At 51.0% G+C, this 14,506-nt stretch overlaps 1 protein-coding gene and 1 long non-coding RNA gene across 3 annotated transcripts in view; one reads left to right on the top strand and one right to left on the bottom strand.

The window, feature by feature from the left end:
* Nucleotides 1-1,569: 1,569 nt before the first annotated feature.
* The window catches only part of GLB1 (galactosidase beta 1), an 89,858-nt gene continuing 76,921 nt past the window's right edge, over nt 1,570-14,506 (bottom strand). For both annotated transcript variants that reach the window (XM_004279697.3, XM_033405480.2), the window contains one exon: nt 1,570-2,142. In XM_004279697.3, the coding sequence (XP_004279745.1) occupies nt 1,900-2,142 (243 nt within the window). In that variant the 3' untranslated portion in view covers nt 1,570-1,899. The remainder of the gene's footprint in view (nt 2,143-14,506) is intronic.
* Nucleotides 12,282-14,506, top strand: part of LOC125965618 (uncharacterized) — a 129,907-nt gene continuing 127,682 nt past the window's right edge. Inside the window, exon 1 of the long non-coding RNA XR_007479709.1 lies at nt 12,282-12,485. This is a non-coding gene — a long non-coding RNA (uncharacterized LOC125965618). The remainder of the gene's footprint in view (nt 12,486-14,506) is intronic.

Below are 14,506 nucleotides of genomic sequence, written 5' to 3'. Positions count from 1 at the left end.
GACATCCTGGACAAGGGTGAGAACCCTAAAAGATTCCCTCACATGAACCAGACAAAACACTCTGGCTTTGGACAGAGACAGACCAGATTGGAATCCAACTCCAGCTCTCGCTGACGTTTAAATGTTTTCATCTGTGAAGCGGGTTTACCGCTGCCTATCGTAGGGTGCAGTTCTGAATATCGGATGAGAGAATGGAAGGGAAATTACGCTCTGACGCGGTGGTTTCACTCCACTGCCTGAGCCTCTGGAGACTCCACGACAGGGAATCTCTGGGAAGGGGACGTGAAATGTACCAATGTACGTAAGGCTTTAAAAGGAATGGTCTCACATCTTCCCAAAACGTGTCACTAGGCACAGTTCTTGAGTATCGTTTTCTAAGTTTTCAGTAACTTAGTAGTGGAAGAAAGAGTGATGCAGTGAGGCTGTGTGTGCAGGTAGCAACCCCTTCACCCTGTGGTCTGCCCAGTATCCAAAGGATGCAGGACATCCAGCAGAAGATGCTATGGAAGACAGTCCTGAGTTAAGTTCTGGTCTGTCTCAACTCATACTTGCCTCTGGCAGTGGCTCAACCAGAGTTTCCAAACTCCCTGTTGAATCCCAGACAGTCATCACTGATGTCTAGGAGACAGAGAAAAACACACTCCCGTAAAAGGTGTTGTAGATGAGCATCAGAAATTTTTCCTTTCTTCCTCCCTTAAAAAAATGTACATCTTCTCTGTACAGGATTTAAAATACAGGTAAGCAAAAAAGAAAAGGTAAACAATCGCTCAAACACCCACCACCCAGATATGCTCATACTGACAATTCTGTTTATGTTGCCGTGGTCCTCTCCTGTGGGAACATGAGCATGTGTCGATATATGACGAATGCAATGTGTGTCTAGACACCAGAGCCAGACAACCGGGGTTCAAACCGTATCTCTACCACTTGTAGACGTGTGACCTGGTAAATCGGGGAAGAGGACAATACGTTCCTCTGAGTCCTTGTGGGGGAGGAGTGGATTAAATATACAGTATGCTCAGAACTGGGCGTAGTGGAGGACAGTGCCCAAGGTCTGAGAGCAGGATGCCCCGGGCAGGACATGCATCTCACACAACGCCTGGTCTCTGCATGTCCACGTGTGTTCACGTGTCTACTGACGTTGAACAGGCCTGGGCTGAATGTGTGCATACATGCAGCTCTTATGTCTAAACACACAAAATGGGGTCCAACTTAAGGCAACCTGCTTCTTTAACACCACTTACCATGATCTGCATCACCATTTTAGTGGCTCTGGGGTCTCCTACTGTACAGATGCACCATCCTATCTACGCTCTCCAACTGTCAATCCTTTGCATAATTATTTGGAGTTGTGTTTAAAGGCTCACCTAGTAGATATCACAGAGATTTGAAAGGAAGTCAAATAAAGATCAGAAAAGCAACAGTCCACTAGATCAAAACAAGACTATTTTCTACTCCTTTGAACCAACCTCAAGTTAGTGAAGTGGCTTATTCAGCCCACTCAAGTCTAGTTATGATTTAAATCAGAACCTATAATTTAATACCCGCTCAACATTAAAAACAGTAAGATCATTTGAATACAAATTTTATTTAATAAAAAGACTACATGATTTGTACAAAATAAAAATCGGGAACACCTTGAACGCTTCCATTCCAACTCTGCAAATGCCTCTGTGTGTTGCTGGGCTACCACCCTCACCCTACATCCACGCAGCCAGACGGGGGTGCGTCAGGCACCGCCAGGCTGTAGGGAAACCTCAGGTGAGAACACACCTAACCTATTTTCCAGTCAAACTCTCCAGTGAATGCTGACCTTCCAAGGGGCATGTGAGGTATGAGCAAGGCTAGAATTCCAAAGGGTCACAGTCCTTGTCATCACACATGGTCCAGCCACGAGTCTTAGTGTTGGTCTGCAGGGACACGGCTGTGGGTCTTGGCTGCCCCGAGCACCGGCCTGTCCACGAACTCCACAGTGCACAGTTCTGGGCCACCGTCCCCACAGGGCGCACGCTCTAGCTCCAGCACGATGATGGTGTTTGGGGCCGAGGTCACCAGGATGTGCTGCGGCACGAACAAGGTCATCTGGGGGCCCCGTGCTGGCCAGTAGCGGCCAAGGTTAAAGCCATTAATCCACACCTGACCCTGGAGAGAGAGAAAACCATCAACCCAGCTGCACTGACCACCCTGGGGAGTGCGAGAGCCTTGGTGCAAGGGGGCCAGGGCGGGGAGGTGGGTAGTGTCCCCAGAAAGGAATTCTCCTGCCACAGGTCAGGCCCAGAGCCAGGCCAGGCCAGCGTGGGGTCCAGCATCCTGCTGAGATGTCCAGCCAAGTCGGGCAGGGGCTGGGTGGGAGAAGCCACAAAAGCTGCCCCTGGTACCCACCCTGCTTCAGGAAGAGATGTGTCTGGTCTCTGGCTTCAGCACCACACATATCAGCACTGGATGACACTGTGGCAGATGCACCAAGTTACTGGATTTCGTCCTGGGTCCAGGGCGGGGCAGGGGTCAGGTGCCTGTCGGCACACACCAGCCTCTGCCTGGCGCCTCTGTAGGCAGCTGCCTCCCTGCCTCCTCAAGGAGACGAGCTTTCTCTCTTTATTCTCCCCTCCTCCAGGCAGGTGGTGACCTCGCTGCCTCTGTGCACGAGATAAGCACGGGGCCTGCAGCTTGGGACACACAGGTCCTCTAGAAGGATGTGAAGGTCGCGGAGGGAGAGATGGGGGCCGCCCAGGAGGGTGTCTGTGTTCCTGCTGTGTTTTGGCAGTTTTCACACCAGCATCAGAGTGAGAGTGGGGACTGGCTTCAAGGAGCAGAGGGGATCCTACATGCTGCAAAGACGACTTCCGTGAGTAGGAGAAGCTGCTTCCACCACAAAACTGAGAGGGAGGAGAAAGTCCTCAGGAATAGGGACCAGGTGCAGGTGTGTCTGCACAGCCTCTAGGCAGGAGCTAGGATTTGCTCACAGGTGGGACTTAGCAGTTGGATGAATAGATGGCACCTTCTGTTACACAGAAAGAGAGCAAAGGAGGGGAGATCTCACACACACGACAGAGCAAGTGGGGAGAGAGAGAATACATGGGAGAGGATGGGGGAAGGAAGGAAGAAGGAAGGGAGGGAGGGAGAAGTATAAAAATCGCTCCCACGGTGGCCCACATGTATTGGGGGACACCCTGGAGGAGGCCCAGTCCTGGCTGCCACCTGCAGCCCTGACCCAGCTGCAGAGCTACTCAGTTCTCACCTGGTTAACCCCAGGTGTCCCCTCAATGTCAGCTTCCTACCTGGGTTCAAACCTTACTCCTGCCACTTACTGGCTGTGTGACACTGGGCGGGTCCCCACTCTGGTACTCGGGGACAGTGAGGGTGGGAGGAGGCAGTGCCCGGCCCGTGGTCAGCGTGGCGTGGCAGCACCCCTCACGCCACCACAGTGAAAAGACCTTGGCCTCCACAGGTCCATGAAAGGAGGCCAGTGATGGAAAGCCACCTGTCTGTTGGGATAAGTAATTTAGAAAAAGGGTGACAGATTCACAATTCTCAGAATTATTTTACTCTTGTTTTTACCACGGGATATGCTATCTCGATCCATCCTGAAGGTACACGCAACGACAGCCTCACCAGGTTTTATCAGTTGAAGATCTGGCAGCGCTCTGTTTCCGCAGTATTAGAGAACAGCAGAACTTGACTTTTGCGGTCGAGGGGGAACGATGGGCTCCAAGGGGGAGTGCAAGAGGGCTCGGTGAGTAGCACACAAGGGCTGGCCTGGGCGACAGGGGCTCCACACTGCATCCCAGCCACGGCCATGCTGAGGGTCAGTCCCTTCTGAGATGCTACCCCCTCACATCCCTCGTGCTGTACCGGGCATGTCCACCTGGAAGCTGGGGACCGGGTCCTGAGTCCCCTGTGTCGGTTATTGGGACCTGGGAGTGCAGGGTGGAAATAGGCTCCCCTGGCTCCCTCCAGGGTTAGGGGATGCAATTCACCCGGGCAAGGAGACAGGGTGCGGCGAGCAGGGGCCCTGGGAGCAGAACGCTCCCCGAGCAAGGAGTAACTTGCTTGACACTGGAAGGTGGAAGGGAGCCGGGACACTGCTGGGGGTTTTCACGGTTAAACGAGGAACTGACAGAACCAGGCACCTGTGGGCTCAGCTCACCCTTGGTCCAGGTCCAGCTCATCCTCCTAAACGCTGCCCTGCCAACCAACAGTGCAGTAACTGCACAGACAACAGCCCCAAAGGCCTCCCGTGAGCTTCCCAGGGTACCACTTGCTTCTGGGAGTCCCCAGAGAAGTCGACTGGACCAAATCGGGAGGGTGATGAGCGTTTCTGCCTTTGATTGTCTGGTCCTTCTTCCAACTTTCACTTCTCCAGCTACCCGCATGTTTCTGGAAGGTTCAACTCCCACTAGCGAACACTCGTGGTGGTCCCACTTCCCAGACTACTCTGTGACCAAGGGATGTAACCCGCAATTGTCACTCCTAGCTGCACATCAAAGGTGATACAATTTTTCTCCTGATTCTCCTTCATTTGCACGATCTGTTCTAGTTATTTTTTTTTTGCGGTATACGGTCCTCTCCCTGTTGTGGCCTCTCCCGTTGCGGAGCACAGGCTCCGGACATGCAGGCTCAGTGGCCATGGCTCACGGGCCCAGCAGCTCCGTGGCATGTGGGATCCCCCCGGACCGGGGCACGAACCCGCATCCCCTGCATCGGCAGGCGGACTCTCAACCACGGAGCCATCAGGGAAGCCCTGTTCTAGTTATTCTTTTCTCCAGCAAATTATCACCTGTGGCCTATTTTAAGCCTTCAGCTCCCACGTGGACTCTTTTATTGGCTGCGTGCCGCAGCGTGCGGGACCTTAGTTCCCTGACCAGGGATCAATTTCGTGCCCTCTGCAGTGAAAGCGTGGAGTCTTAATCACTGGACTGCCAGGGAAGTCCCTGGACTCTGTCTTTTAACTTGCCCAAGTGACTCCAACACGTAGGCATCCTGCCTGGCACCTTCCCCCCAACTTTCCCAAAACCCAGGGTTACACTGTCTTTGGTTTTGGTTAATTCTCCAAAGCTATGAAAGTCTTCAGGACAAACTTCCCCTCTACTCTCAGTCCTTAACAGAATGGACATTCGATGAAGCCTGTGATGGCTTGGTTGCCCTTCCAAGAGAGAGGAATGAAGGATTGGGAAAGCACAGGTTGTGGTACACAGCTCCGAGGCATCGCTAGTCAACGGAACTGTCTGCAGAGATGGAGAGCTCGGCGACGCCAGCTGCGTGCCCTGACAGCGGCTCCTGAGCACCTGCGGTGTGGCTGGTGTAAGGAACCGAATCTTCACTTTGCATTAATTCAAATGTAAGCGTAAAAGAGCCACACGTGGTCAGTGGCTGCCGTGCTGGGCAGCACAGCTGAGCTGAGCGAACGGCCATCACTCCATCATCAGTCCGGTGTCCCCGCTCCTCTCCACCCTCATGGCCAGTCCTCCAGAGCACGTCCCAGGCAGCGCTGACCCAGCCTCCTGCAGCTGCCCCCCCAGGTTGGCCCCCGGGCTTCCTCTAACTCTAGATACCAGGCTGCACACAGCAACCACATAAAAATAAGACAATTTTCACACGTTTCTGCTTCTGATCTCCTTAGTGGCCAACAGGCATATCCTCTCACCCTTGCTCCCAGCTCCCCACTTCCCCACTCCGCACGCCAAGCTTGCTCACCTGTGCACCAAGCATCCCCTGCGCCTGCAAGACTGTCCCTCACACCTGAAGCCTTCAGATCCCTCAAGTCTCCACCCCATCATCACCTCCTCGGAGAGAAGGAGCATGTCATCCCCTCAATTCTGGGCCTTCCATTCCATCACTCACTCTCCCTTTAATTTCTTTCTTCTAGTTACTGTCAGTGTTTGAAATTTTGGTCATTTGTCTCATTACTGGTTTATCAGCTATTTCCAGCAGAGACTCTATGAAGGAAAAGGCTGAGTCTGTCTTGTTCAGGGAGAGCTTCTCAGCACCTAGCAGAGAGACATTCAATATACACCAGTGTTGACTCAGTAAATAACACTGGAGGATAATTCTGCCTGGGGAGAGACTCAGCCCTACTCAAAGATACTTCATGCCCCTCCACTCTCAGCTTAAGAATTTTAGAGAATACTGCTTACTGGAAGAACAATGCAATATTTGCTTTCCCCCTTGATTAACACTTTAAAAGAGTCAAACTTAAAAAAAAATCGATTTTAAAAAACATATACACTCTGGGACTTCCCTGGTGGCACAGTGGTTAAGAATCCACGTACCAATGTAGAGGACACGGGTTTGAGCCCTGGTCCAGGAAGATCCCACATGCCCCGGAACAACTAAGTCCGTGTGCCACAACTCCTGAGCCTGCGCTCTACAGCCCACAAGCCACAACTACTGAGCCCATGTGCCTAGAGCCCATGCTCCGCAACAAGAGAAGCCACTGCAATGAGAAGCCAGTGCACCGCAATGAAGTGTACCCCTGCTCGCATAACTAGAGAAAGCCGTGCACAGCAACGAAGACCCAGTGCAGCCAAAAATAAATAAATGAAATAAATGAACTTATAAAACAAACAAACATATACACTCTGATTTTTTTTTTTTTTTTTGCAGTATGCGGGGCTCTCACTGTTGTGGCCTCTCCCATTGTGGAGCACAGGCTCCAGACACGCAGGCTCAGCGACCACGGCTCACGGGCCCAGCCACTCCGCAGCATGTGGGATCTTCCCGGACTGGGGCACGAACTCATGTCCCCTGCATCGGTAGGTGGACTCTCAACCACTGAGCCACCAGGGAAGCCCTACACTCTGATTTTTGTTTCTCTTTTAAAAGTAATGTTGAAATTATTGGTGGAGAGGAGAGTAGGCACATGTGATCTAGAAGTAGACACACTCTTTTTTTTTTTCTTTTGGCCGCTCCATGCAGCTTGTGGGATCCTAGTTCCCCGACCAGGGATCAAATCCATGCCCCCTGCAGTGGACGCACGGAGTCCTAACCACTGGACTGCCAGGGGACTCCCTAAAAGTAGACATGCTCTTAATTAATACAGGGAGCCTCACTGAGGTGGAGCATCTGTAGAGTGAACCCAGTGGCTTCTGGGGCTTCCCGTGGTTGTCCCAGCTGAAATATCTCCGTGACAAAGGCTGACTTTCTCTGACCACGGCTTGACCCCTGGCTGACTCCAGCTCTCTGCTATTATCACCAAGGTGGTAATAGTTCCAATGACGGATAGGAAGTGCCTGACCCACTCTGTGTTGTCAGACAGACATGTGTCTGCTTGTCTGTTTTAAATTCTCTAGATTAATAGAACCCTCTGATAAGAACGCAAAGCAAAAGAGTCAATCCTGGGGCTTCCCTGGTGGCTCAGTGGTTGAGAATCTGCCTGCCAATGCAGGGGACACGGGTTTGAGCCCTGGTCTGGGAGGATCCCACATGCCGCGGACCAACCAGGCCCGTGCACCACAGCTACTGAGCCTGCGTGTCTGGAGCCTGGGCTCCGCAACAGGGGGCCGCGACAGTGAGAGGCCCGTGCACCGCGATGAAGAATGGCCCCCGCTCACCGCAACTAGAGAAAGCCCTCGCACAGAAACGAAGACCCAACACAGCCAAAAATAAATAAATAAATAAAAGAGTCAATCCTGGTTTAAGTCATAGCTTTAAAGTTCTCAGATGTGGTCAGGAGTTCCTTTAGCAACACCAAACTCGGGTTGAATGTCGACTCTGTCCTACTCTGGAAAAAGATATTTAGACACTTGGAGGACTTAACATGGAAAAGACAAAGTTTCATTTCTCAAGGTTAGAAGGCTCTCACCACACACAATTCATGAGTATTTATGGTGCTAACTTGGGAGGGAAAAAAAACGGAAAAAAAAAGGGTAAAATAGTGAGAGATAAGACATTAAATAAACATCCATGAAGTGCACAGGGGAAAAACAAAATCTCCCCTTCCTTCAGACCCCAAGGGGGTCTGTAGCTGATGCAAATCCTTTGCTTCCTCCTTGGTCTTAAGAGTAAAAATGTTAAAGAACTTTATGGTTTCTCTGTATTTTGGGACGGACCCAGATAGAATCGAAGCCATGAAAACATAGCATATTAGCCTAAAAGATGAGTCACTTCCTCCTCTCAGCAAACCCCAGAGATAAATTCCTTCCTTTTCAACTCCCCCAGAGTGCCACCATTGCTTGATCTTTTTATGGAGCATCTCACCTAACGACAGTCATCACGCGTTCTCACGCGCCTGGAATGAGGCTAGGAACTGGTGAGTGAAAACCACCTCCAGGCAGCCATATGCTATTTGTTACAAAGTCCATGCACTAAAATTTGTAGGAGACCCTCCTTCACTCAGAGCCTATTTACTCCTGTTTACACACAATTCTTACAAGTTTTGTTACTAAATTAATATATATTTGTGCAAAGGAGTCTGATCATGTAGTTTCCAAGTTCACAGGACTTGTGACTAGAAACAACGAATGAGGTGGAAATAGTAGATTTTGTCGGGGGTAAGAACAACTGTAAATCAGGCCAAAAAAAGTTGAAAAAAAATATCAAATTCAGAATGAAAGTAGGGTCAAACCTTGCTAAGACTTTATGGCAGACTGCAGAAATAGCCACAATTCTGTGCAGCTTCTCCTATCAGGAGGTAGAGTCTGTTTCTCCATCCCTTGGATGGGGCTGGCCTAGTGACTTGTTTTGGGCAAAGAACATGGAAGAAGTGACATGTGAATTCTGACTTGGGTCTTAAGAAACCCTGCACATCTGCCTTCTTTCTTTGAACCCTGCCAGTCACCATATGAACAAGCCAGGGCTGGCTTGGTGGGTGATGAGAGAGATGTGGACCAATCTCTGTGGCCTCAGCAGACGGCCAGCCAGCCCCCAGGAGGAGGGCCTCCTCCCTGACTAGAAGGCCCTGCCCATCTGAGACCAGCAGAAGAACCACCACCCAGTCTACCAACACTCCAAATCAGGACCTAAATAAATGGTTTTGGTTTGAAACCACTAAGTTTGGGGTGGTTTGTTAAGCAGCAAAAGCTAACTGATACACAGCTCCACGGCCTCAAGGTACAGTAGCATGCTGCTTTTTAGTAAAGTAAATGATGTCACTGAACCCGATTTAGCAAGAGTAGGATCATCCTCTACTAGTCAGTTCCTCTTTCACTAATCAGTCACCAAATCCCGTTAGGGCTACCTCTGTCGTGTCCGTGCCTCTCTCAGGGTTGTTGTTAAGTCATAGTGAGAGGACACAGGTGAGCACTCAGCACAGTGGCTGGTGTGCAGGGAGTGCTCCATGATGAGTCGGCTGGTATTATTTCCCACAGCTGGGCCCCCTCTCCATTCCCCCCACCACCCACCACTGCTGCACTAAAGTCCAGCTTCCTTCCTTGTCCTTGGACCACTTCTCCTGCAGAAGAGTAGGTTTCAGGGGAATGAGGAGGAAGGGTCTGTCTTATATGTATCGGGTGGGAGATGCCTCTGAGGCCTCCGGTAGCTGGTCCACCCTGGTGCTTGGATGTGGTGTTCCCGGTCCTCAAAAGTGGTGAGTTGGAGCTGAAAATTTGGGTGTTACCAGCACATCTGTGAGGATGACCTCCCACGAAAATGTAAGAAGAGGGCCCAGGATCAAGTCCTGAGAACTGAAACACAGACACAGAAAGGGAAGCCTGAGGAGGAATGAAGATGGGGAGGAAAACCAGAAGTTTGGTCACAGACGTCAGGATAGCTTCAAGGGAGGGAGTGGTTACCTATGTCAGACGTTACTTGCCAAGACGTTAAGTGAGAGATGTCTGGGGTGTCACTATGTGCGTGTCGGTGGCCTCGGCGGGGACAGTTTCCGAGGAGTGTGGGAGCAGAGTTCCTCCCCATCATCCTCCGCTCAGAGTCAGTTCTACAGGTTGGGTCCTTTCCTAACAGCCCCAAGCCTGGGACAGGCACCAAAAGCACACCTTTAACTTACATTGTACCCCACCTCCCCATCTGTACAGAATTATCCATATAGACTCAAGACTGACAGGTCTTCTAGAGTATGGCCATCGGGTCTGGAAACAGAGATGACAATATTCCATTGTACTGAGTGAAGCTTTCCTTTTTGCTGTGTTGCGGGCTTTGGTGGCCAAGAGCAGACAGCTCCTCTTGGATGAACAGGAAGTACTTGAGACTGAACATGCTCAACATAGGGCCTCCGGTCCCCACCTGTGCTGCTCAGTCACCCCTCTCAGAGGCTGACAGCTCCATCCCTCCAGTTGTGTAGGCTCCAAACTCTGGAATCCTGCTTCTGAACAACCAGCTGTAAGCTGGGGGTTCCCACGCACCCCTCCTCAGGTTCAATAGTTTGCTAGAATGGCTCACAGAACACAGAAAAACATTTTACAGATATTTATGGGCTTATTATAAAGGCTACAACTCAGGAATGGCCAGATGGAAAAGATTCATAGGGCAAGGTAGGAGGGTGGCTGAGCTCCTAGCCCTCTCCAGGTACACCTCCTGTCCAGGTGTACCTCCCACCCAGGTGTACCACCCAGCACTTGAATGTTTTCACCAACCCAGAAGCTCCCCGAATCTTGTTGTTCTAGAGTTTTTATAGAATTCCATCTCCAGTCCCCCATGTTGGCTTTAGAGATTGGGGGTGGGGCTGAAAGTTCCAACCCTCTAATCACATCATCTTTCTGGTGACCAGGCCTCCGGATAGGCCTGGTCACCAGAAAGACCAATTGATTAGAGAGCTGGAAATTTCAAAGGCAAGATGCAAAAAAAGAGTCTCAAAATAGAAGGGATTTCTGTCAGCTCTTTGTTATAAATTCTTTTATTTCGTGATTTTTTTTTACATCTTCAAAGAGGGAATGTTTGCCTTTAAAGAATAAAATTGCTTTTTGTCCGTATTCTATGTTGATTCTTAACATTCAAAGCTTAATTCTGGTAGAGGAAAAGCGGGAAGTTATCCCACCCCTCTCATTGCCAGGCTTTGCTAGGCACCCAGATGTACTGCGAGTGGTAAAAAAATGCAGGAAGGCTACACAGGATATTCATGTGAGATTATCCACACGCATCTGAAGGAGAGATAAACAGCACACACGTCACTGCAGCGGCAGAGCACGACATCTTAGGTCTGGCACATCTGACCCAGCTGGAGCACTGAAGAACAGTGCCTACTGCAGGGAGTTTGCATCAGACGAGAGCTCTGTGCGGACAAAGCGCTGGCCTGTGTCTCTGGGATGGAGCAAAACATGCCTGACCGCTTCCCACTGAAATCCCGGTTGACATTGGGGCATTTAACGAGAAAGCCACATCTGACTTAAGAAAGGCTGAGTAATCAGAAGTGAGTTTTTTAATCTCCTGAATCACCCTTATCAGTGACTTCATTCACTCCATCAAGGTAGTTTCTCTACAGCAAGTGAATAGCATAAGTCAAGAGGCTGGGACAGGGGCCTGACAGGGACTCCCTGCTGGAGATGGATGGAGCGGGGTTAGTGCCTGGAGGCACTTGGAAAGGCCTGGAGCCTTGGAAACGGCCCAGGCTTCAGGCAGTCCATCCCCAACGCACCCCAGAGCTGGCCCAGGACTGTCCTTGGCAACAGGGACCACTGCTCGCTGGAAAATAACAGAAAACACACATGCTCTGTCCTATGTATGATACACGTATATCCTCTGACCTTCAGACCCGTGCAACCCAGGTCCACAAAGCCTGTGGATGGGCCTTTTTGCAGGTGTGTAAAGCTTTATTGAGTTATAATTCACATAATTCCCTCATTTCAAGTGTACAATTCAGTGGTTATTAGTTTACTACAGAGCTACGCAACTATCACTCCGAAGAGAAACGCTGCACTCTTTAGTATTTACTCCCCATCTCCCCCCAATACCCCCTTCTCCCTGCTCTAGGCAACCACTGATCTTCCCATATCTAGAGATCTGCCTGTTCTGGACATTTCTTTTTTTCTTTTCTTTTTTTTTTTGGCTGTGTTGTGCAGCATGCAGGATCTTAGTTCTGCGACCAGGGATGGAACCTGTGCCCCCTGCAGTGGAAGCGTGGAGTCCTGACCACTGAACCTCCAGGAAAGTCCCTGTTCTGGACATTTCATATACATGCGATTATACTGTATGTATGGTTTGTGACTAGCTTTTTTCACTGCACATGTTTTCAAGGCTCATCCATGTTGTAACATGGATAAGTATTTTATTTATTTATTTATTTTCATTGCCAAATAATTTTCCATTATGTGAGTAGACCAGATTTTGTTTATGCATTCATTAGCTGATGGGCATTTGGGTTTTTCGAACTTTTGGTTGATTTTGGATAATTTTGGATACTACTGCTGTGAACATTTGTGTACTCATTTTTTTTTTTTTTGCGGTGCGCGGGCCTCTCACTGCTGTGGCCTCTCCCGCTGCAGGGCGCAGGCTCCGGACACGCAGGCTCAGCGGCCATGACTCACGGGCCCAGCCGCTCTGTGGCATGTGGGATCTTCCCGGACCGGGGCACGAACCCGCGTCCCCTGCATCGGCAGGTGGACCCTCAACCACTGTGCCACCAGGGAAGCCCTGTGTACTCATTTTTGATCGGACATATAAATTAGATGGGCTTCTGGGGTTCCAAACCCCTTGACACATTCATAAATATTGTGTGTACACGTACTTTTCAAGCATGACGGTGCAGAAAATCCATCAGACTGACTAAGTAAGTACAGAGCTTCTGCCTGGATAATTAGCACAATCTCCCAGCTGGCCCTCGAGGCCCTGTACATGCTGCCTGCCTTTTCGTGTGGGCCTTCAAGTCAGACAGACCTGGGGCTGGGGAGCCTTTCCACCACCATGTCTGTACCTCACACACGATACTGAGGTCTCTGAGCCTCTACCTGCTCATCTGCAAACTGGAGACACTATCAGGACATCCTACCACAGGGGCCTCCTTTGATGATTAGGAAGATAGTGTCTCTTAAGTGCCGAGCAAAACTCCTGGGTCAGTAACTCCTGGGTGTGACACTTCTATGACCTGGCCAAGGCAAAACCCCTTGACCTCAAAAACATCCTATGCTTCTCCATTTCTTCATTTTTAAATTTTTTTAATTAAAATTTTTTTTTGTGTGTGGTATGTGGGCCTCTCACCGCTGTGGCCTCTCCTGCTGCGGAGCACAGGCTTCGGATGTGCAGGCCCAGCGGCCATGGCGCGCAGGCCCAGCGGCCATGGCTCACGGGCCCAGCCGCTCCGCGGCACGTGGGATCCTCCCGGACCGGGGCACGAACCCGTGTCCCCTGCATCGGCAGGTGGACTCTCAACCATTGTGCCACCAGGGAGGCCCCATTTCTTCATTTTTGCATCTACTATTCTTTCACCTGAAATTCCCTCCTTGACAAAGCCTCCCATTCCGATGAAGGACCATCCATCCTTCAGGTGTGTTTCAAGCTCCATCTGAGCCCCCTAGCCCTGTTCATAACCCCTGTGACAGACAATGTTCTCTTTCTACTTTGCATCTCCTGAAGGTTGTTTCTCTTAAGGCACTAAACTGACACCACCTGGTGAGCAATGGTTTGTGCTGGGTCTTCTCATTGGCCTTGGCCCTGTACCCAGAGCACCAGCCAAGCCCCGCTTCACCAACAGGACCACCCAAGGGCCTACACTCCTCTCACGTGCTTTCTTTCAAGGGACCCAGCAACACAGGCAGTTCCCCCTTTCCACCTGAAAGCAGTTACAGAGCAGCCGGGCCCAGGGAGGACACAGAATAAACTGGGCACTTAAAGAAATGCCCCTCGTGAAACTTATGACTCAGTGGGTGAAACCAGGGTGCCAGCCTGAGTGATGAAACGTCACGGAGCTGAGTCCAGGCGGGGCACGAGGTGGATCAAGGGAGACTAAGGGTCTAGGAAGGTTTCAGAGAGGAGTTAATGCCAGTCCTGACGTCGTGAAGACCCGGTGGGCAGAGGGAGGGAATGAAAAAGCGTGAACAGAGGACACCAAGAGGAAAAGGGGGGAAGGACCGGGGGTGGGCAGGGAGCACGAGAACAAGAACGAGCCTGCTTGTGCTCCAGTGGGAAGATCCGGGGAGGGCTTTGTTTTGTTTCTGGGTCGCAGAGGCCCTGGATATCGCTTCTGGGCTGCAACACGGGAGTTGGCAGAGAAGACAGAAAGGCTGACAAAATGCAGCAGGAGAAAGAGAACAGGACCTCGGCTTGGAGGAAAGAGGTGGGAGGGGGATTTGGAGCTTAGACTTCCTCCTAGAGGCCACTGGGCAGGAAGCGAGGGTGGAGGCGGAGAGGTAAGTCTGACAGGAAGCTGAGGAACAAAGGAGCCCCACCTGATAGTGTCAAGGAGGGTGAGTCCTCAGCGGAGGGGGTGGGGAAGAGGAAGGTGGTTTAAGGGGGATGATGAGGGTCATAAAGGCCAGCTGGGGACAGGGAAGAGAGAGGCCCAGGACTGCTGGGCAACTTGGGACCTCCAGAGTTTGGAGAGAGTGAGGGGAACGTGGCCCTGACAAATGTGCCAGAGTGGCTCCCCCAGGGCTGCTCAGTTACTGGTGAACCAGCGGAGGCC

Source organism: Orcinus orca, chromosome 10 (genome assembly GCF_937001465.1).
Source record: "Orcinus orca chromosome 10, mOrcOrc1.1, whole genome shotgun sequence".
Lineage (NCBI taxonomy): Eukaryota > Metazoa > Chordata > Mammalia > Artiodactyla > Delphinidae > Orcinus > Orcinus orca.
Note: the sequence above shows the minus strand (reverse complement) of the source record. Positions and strands in the feature narration are given on the sequence as shown.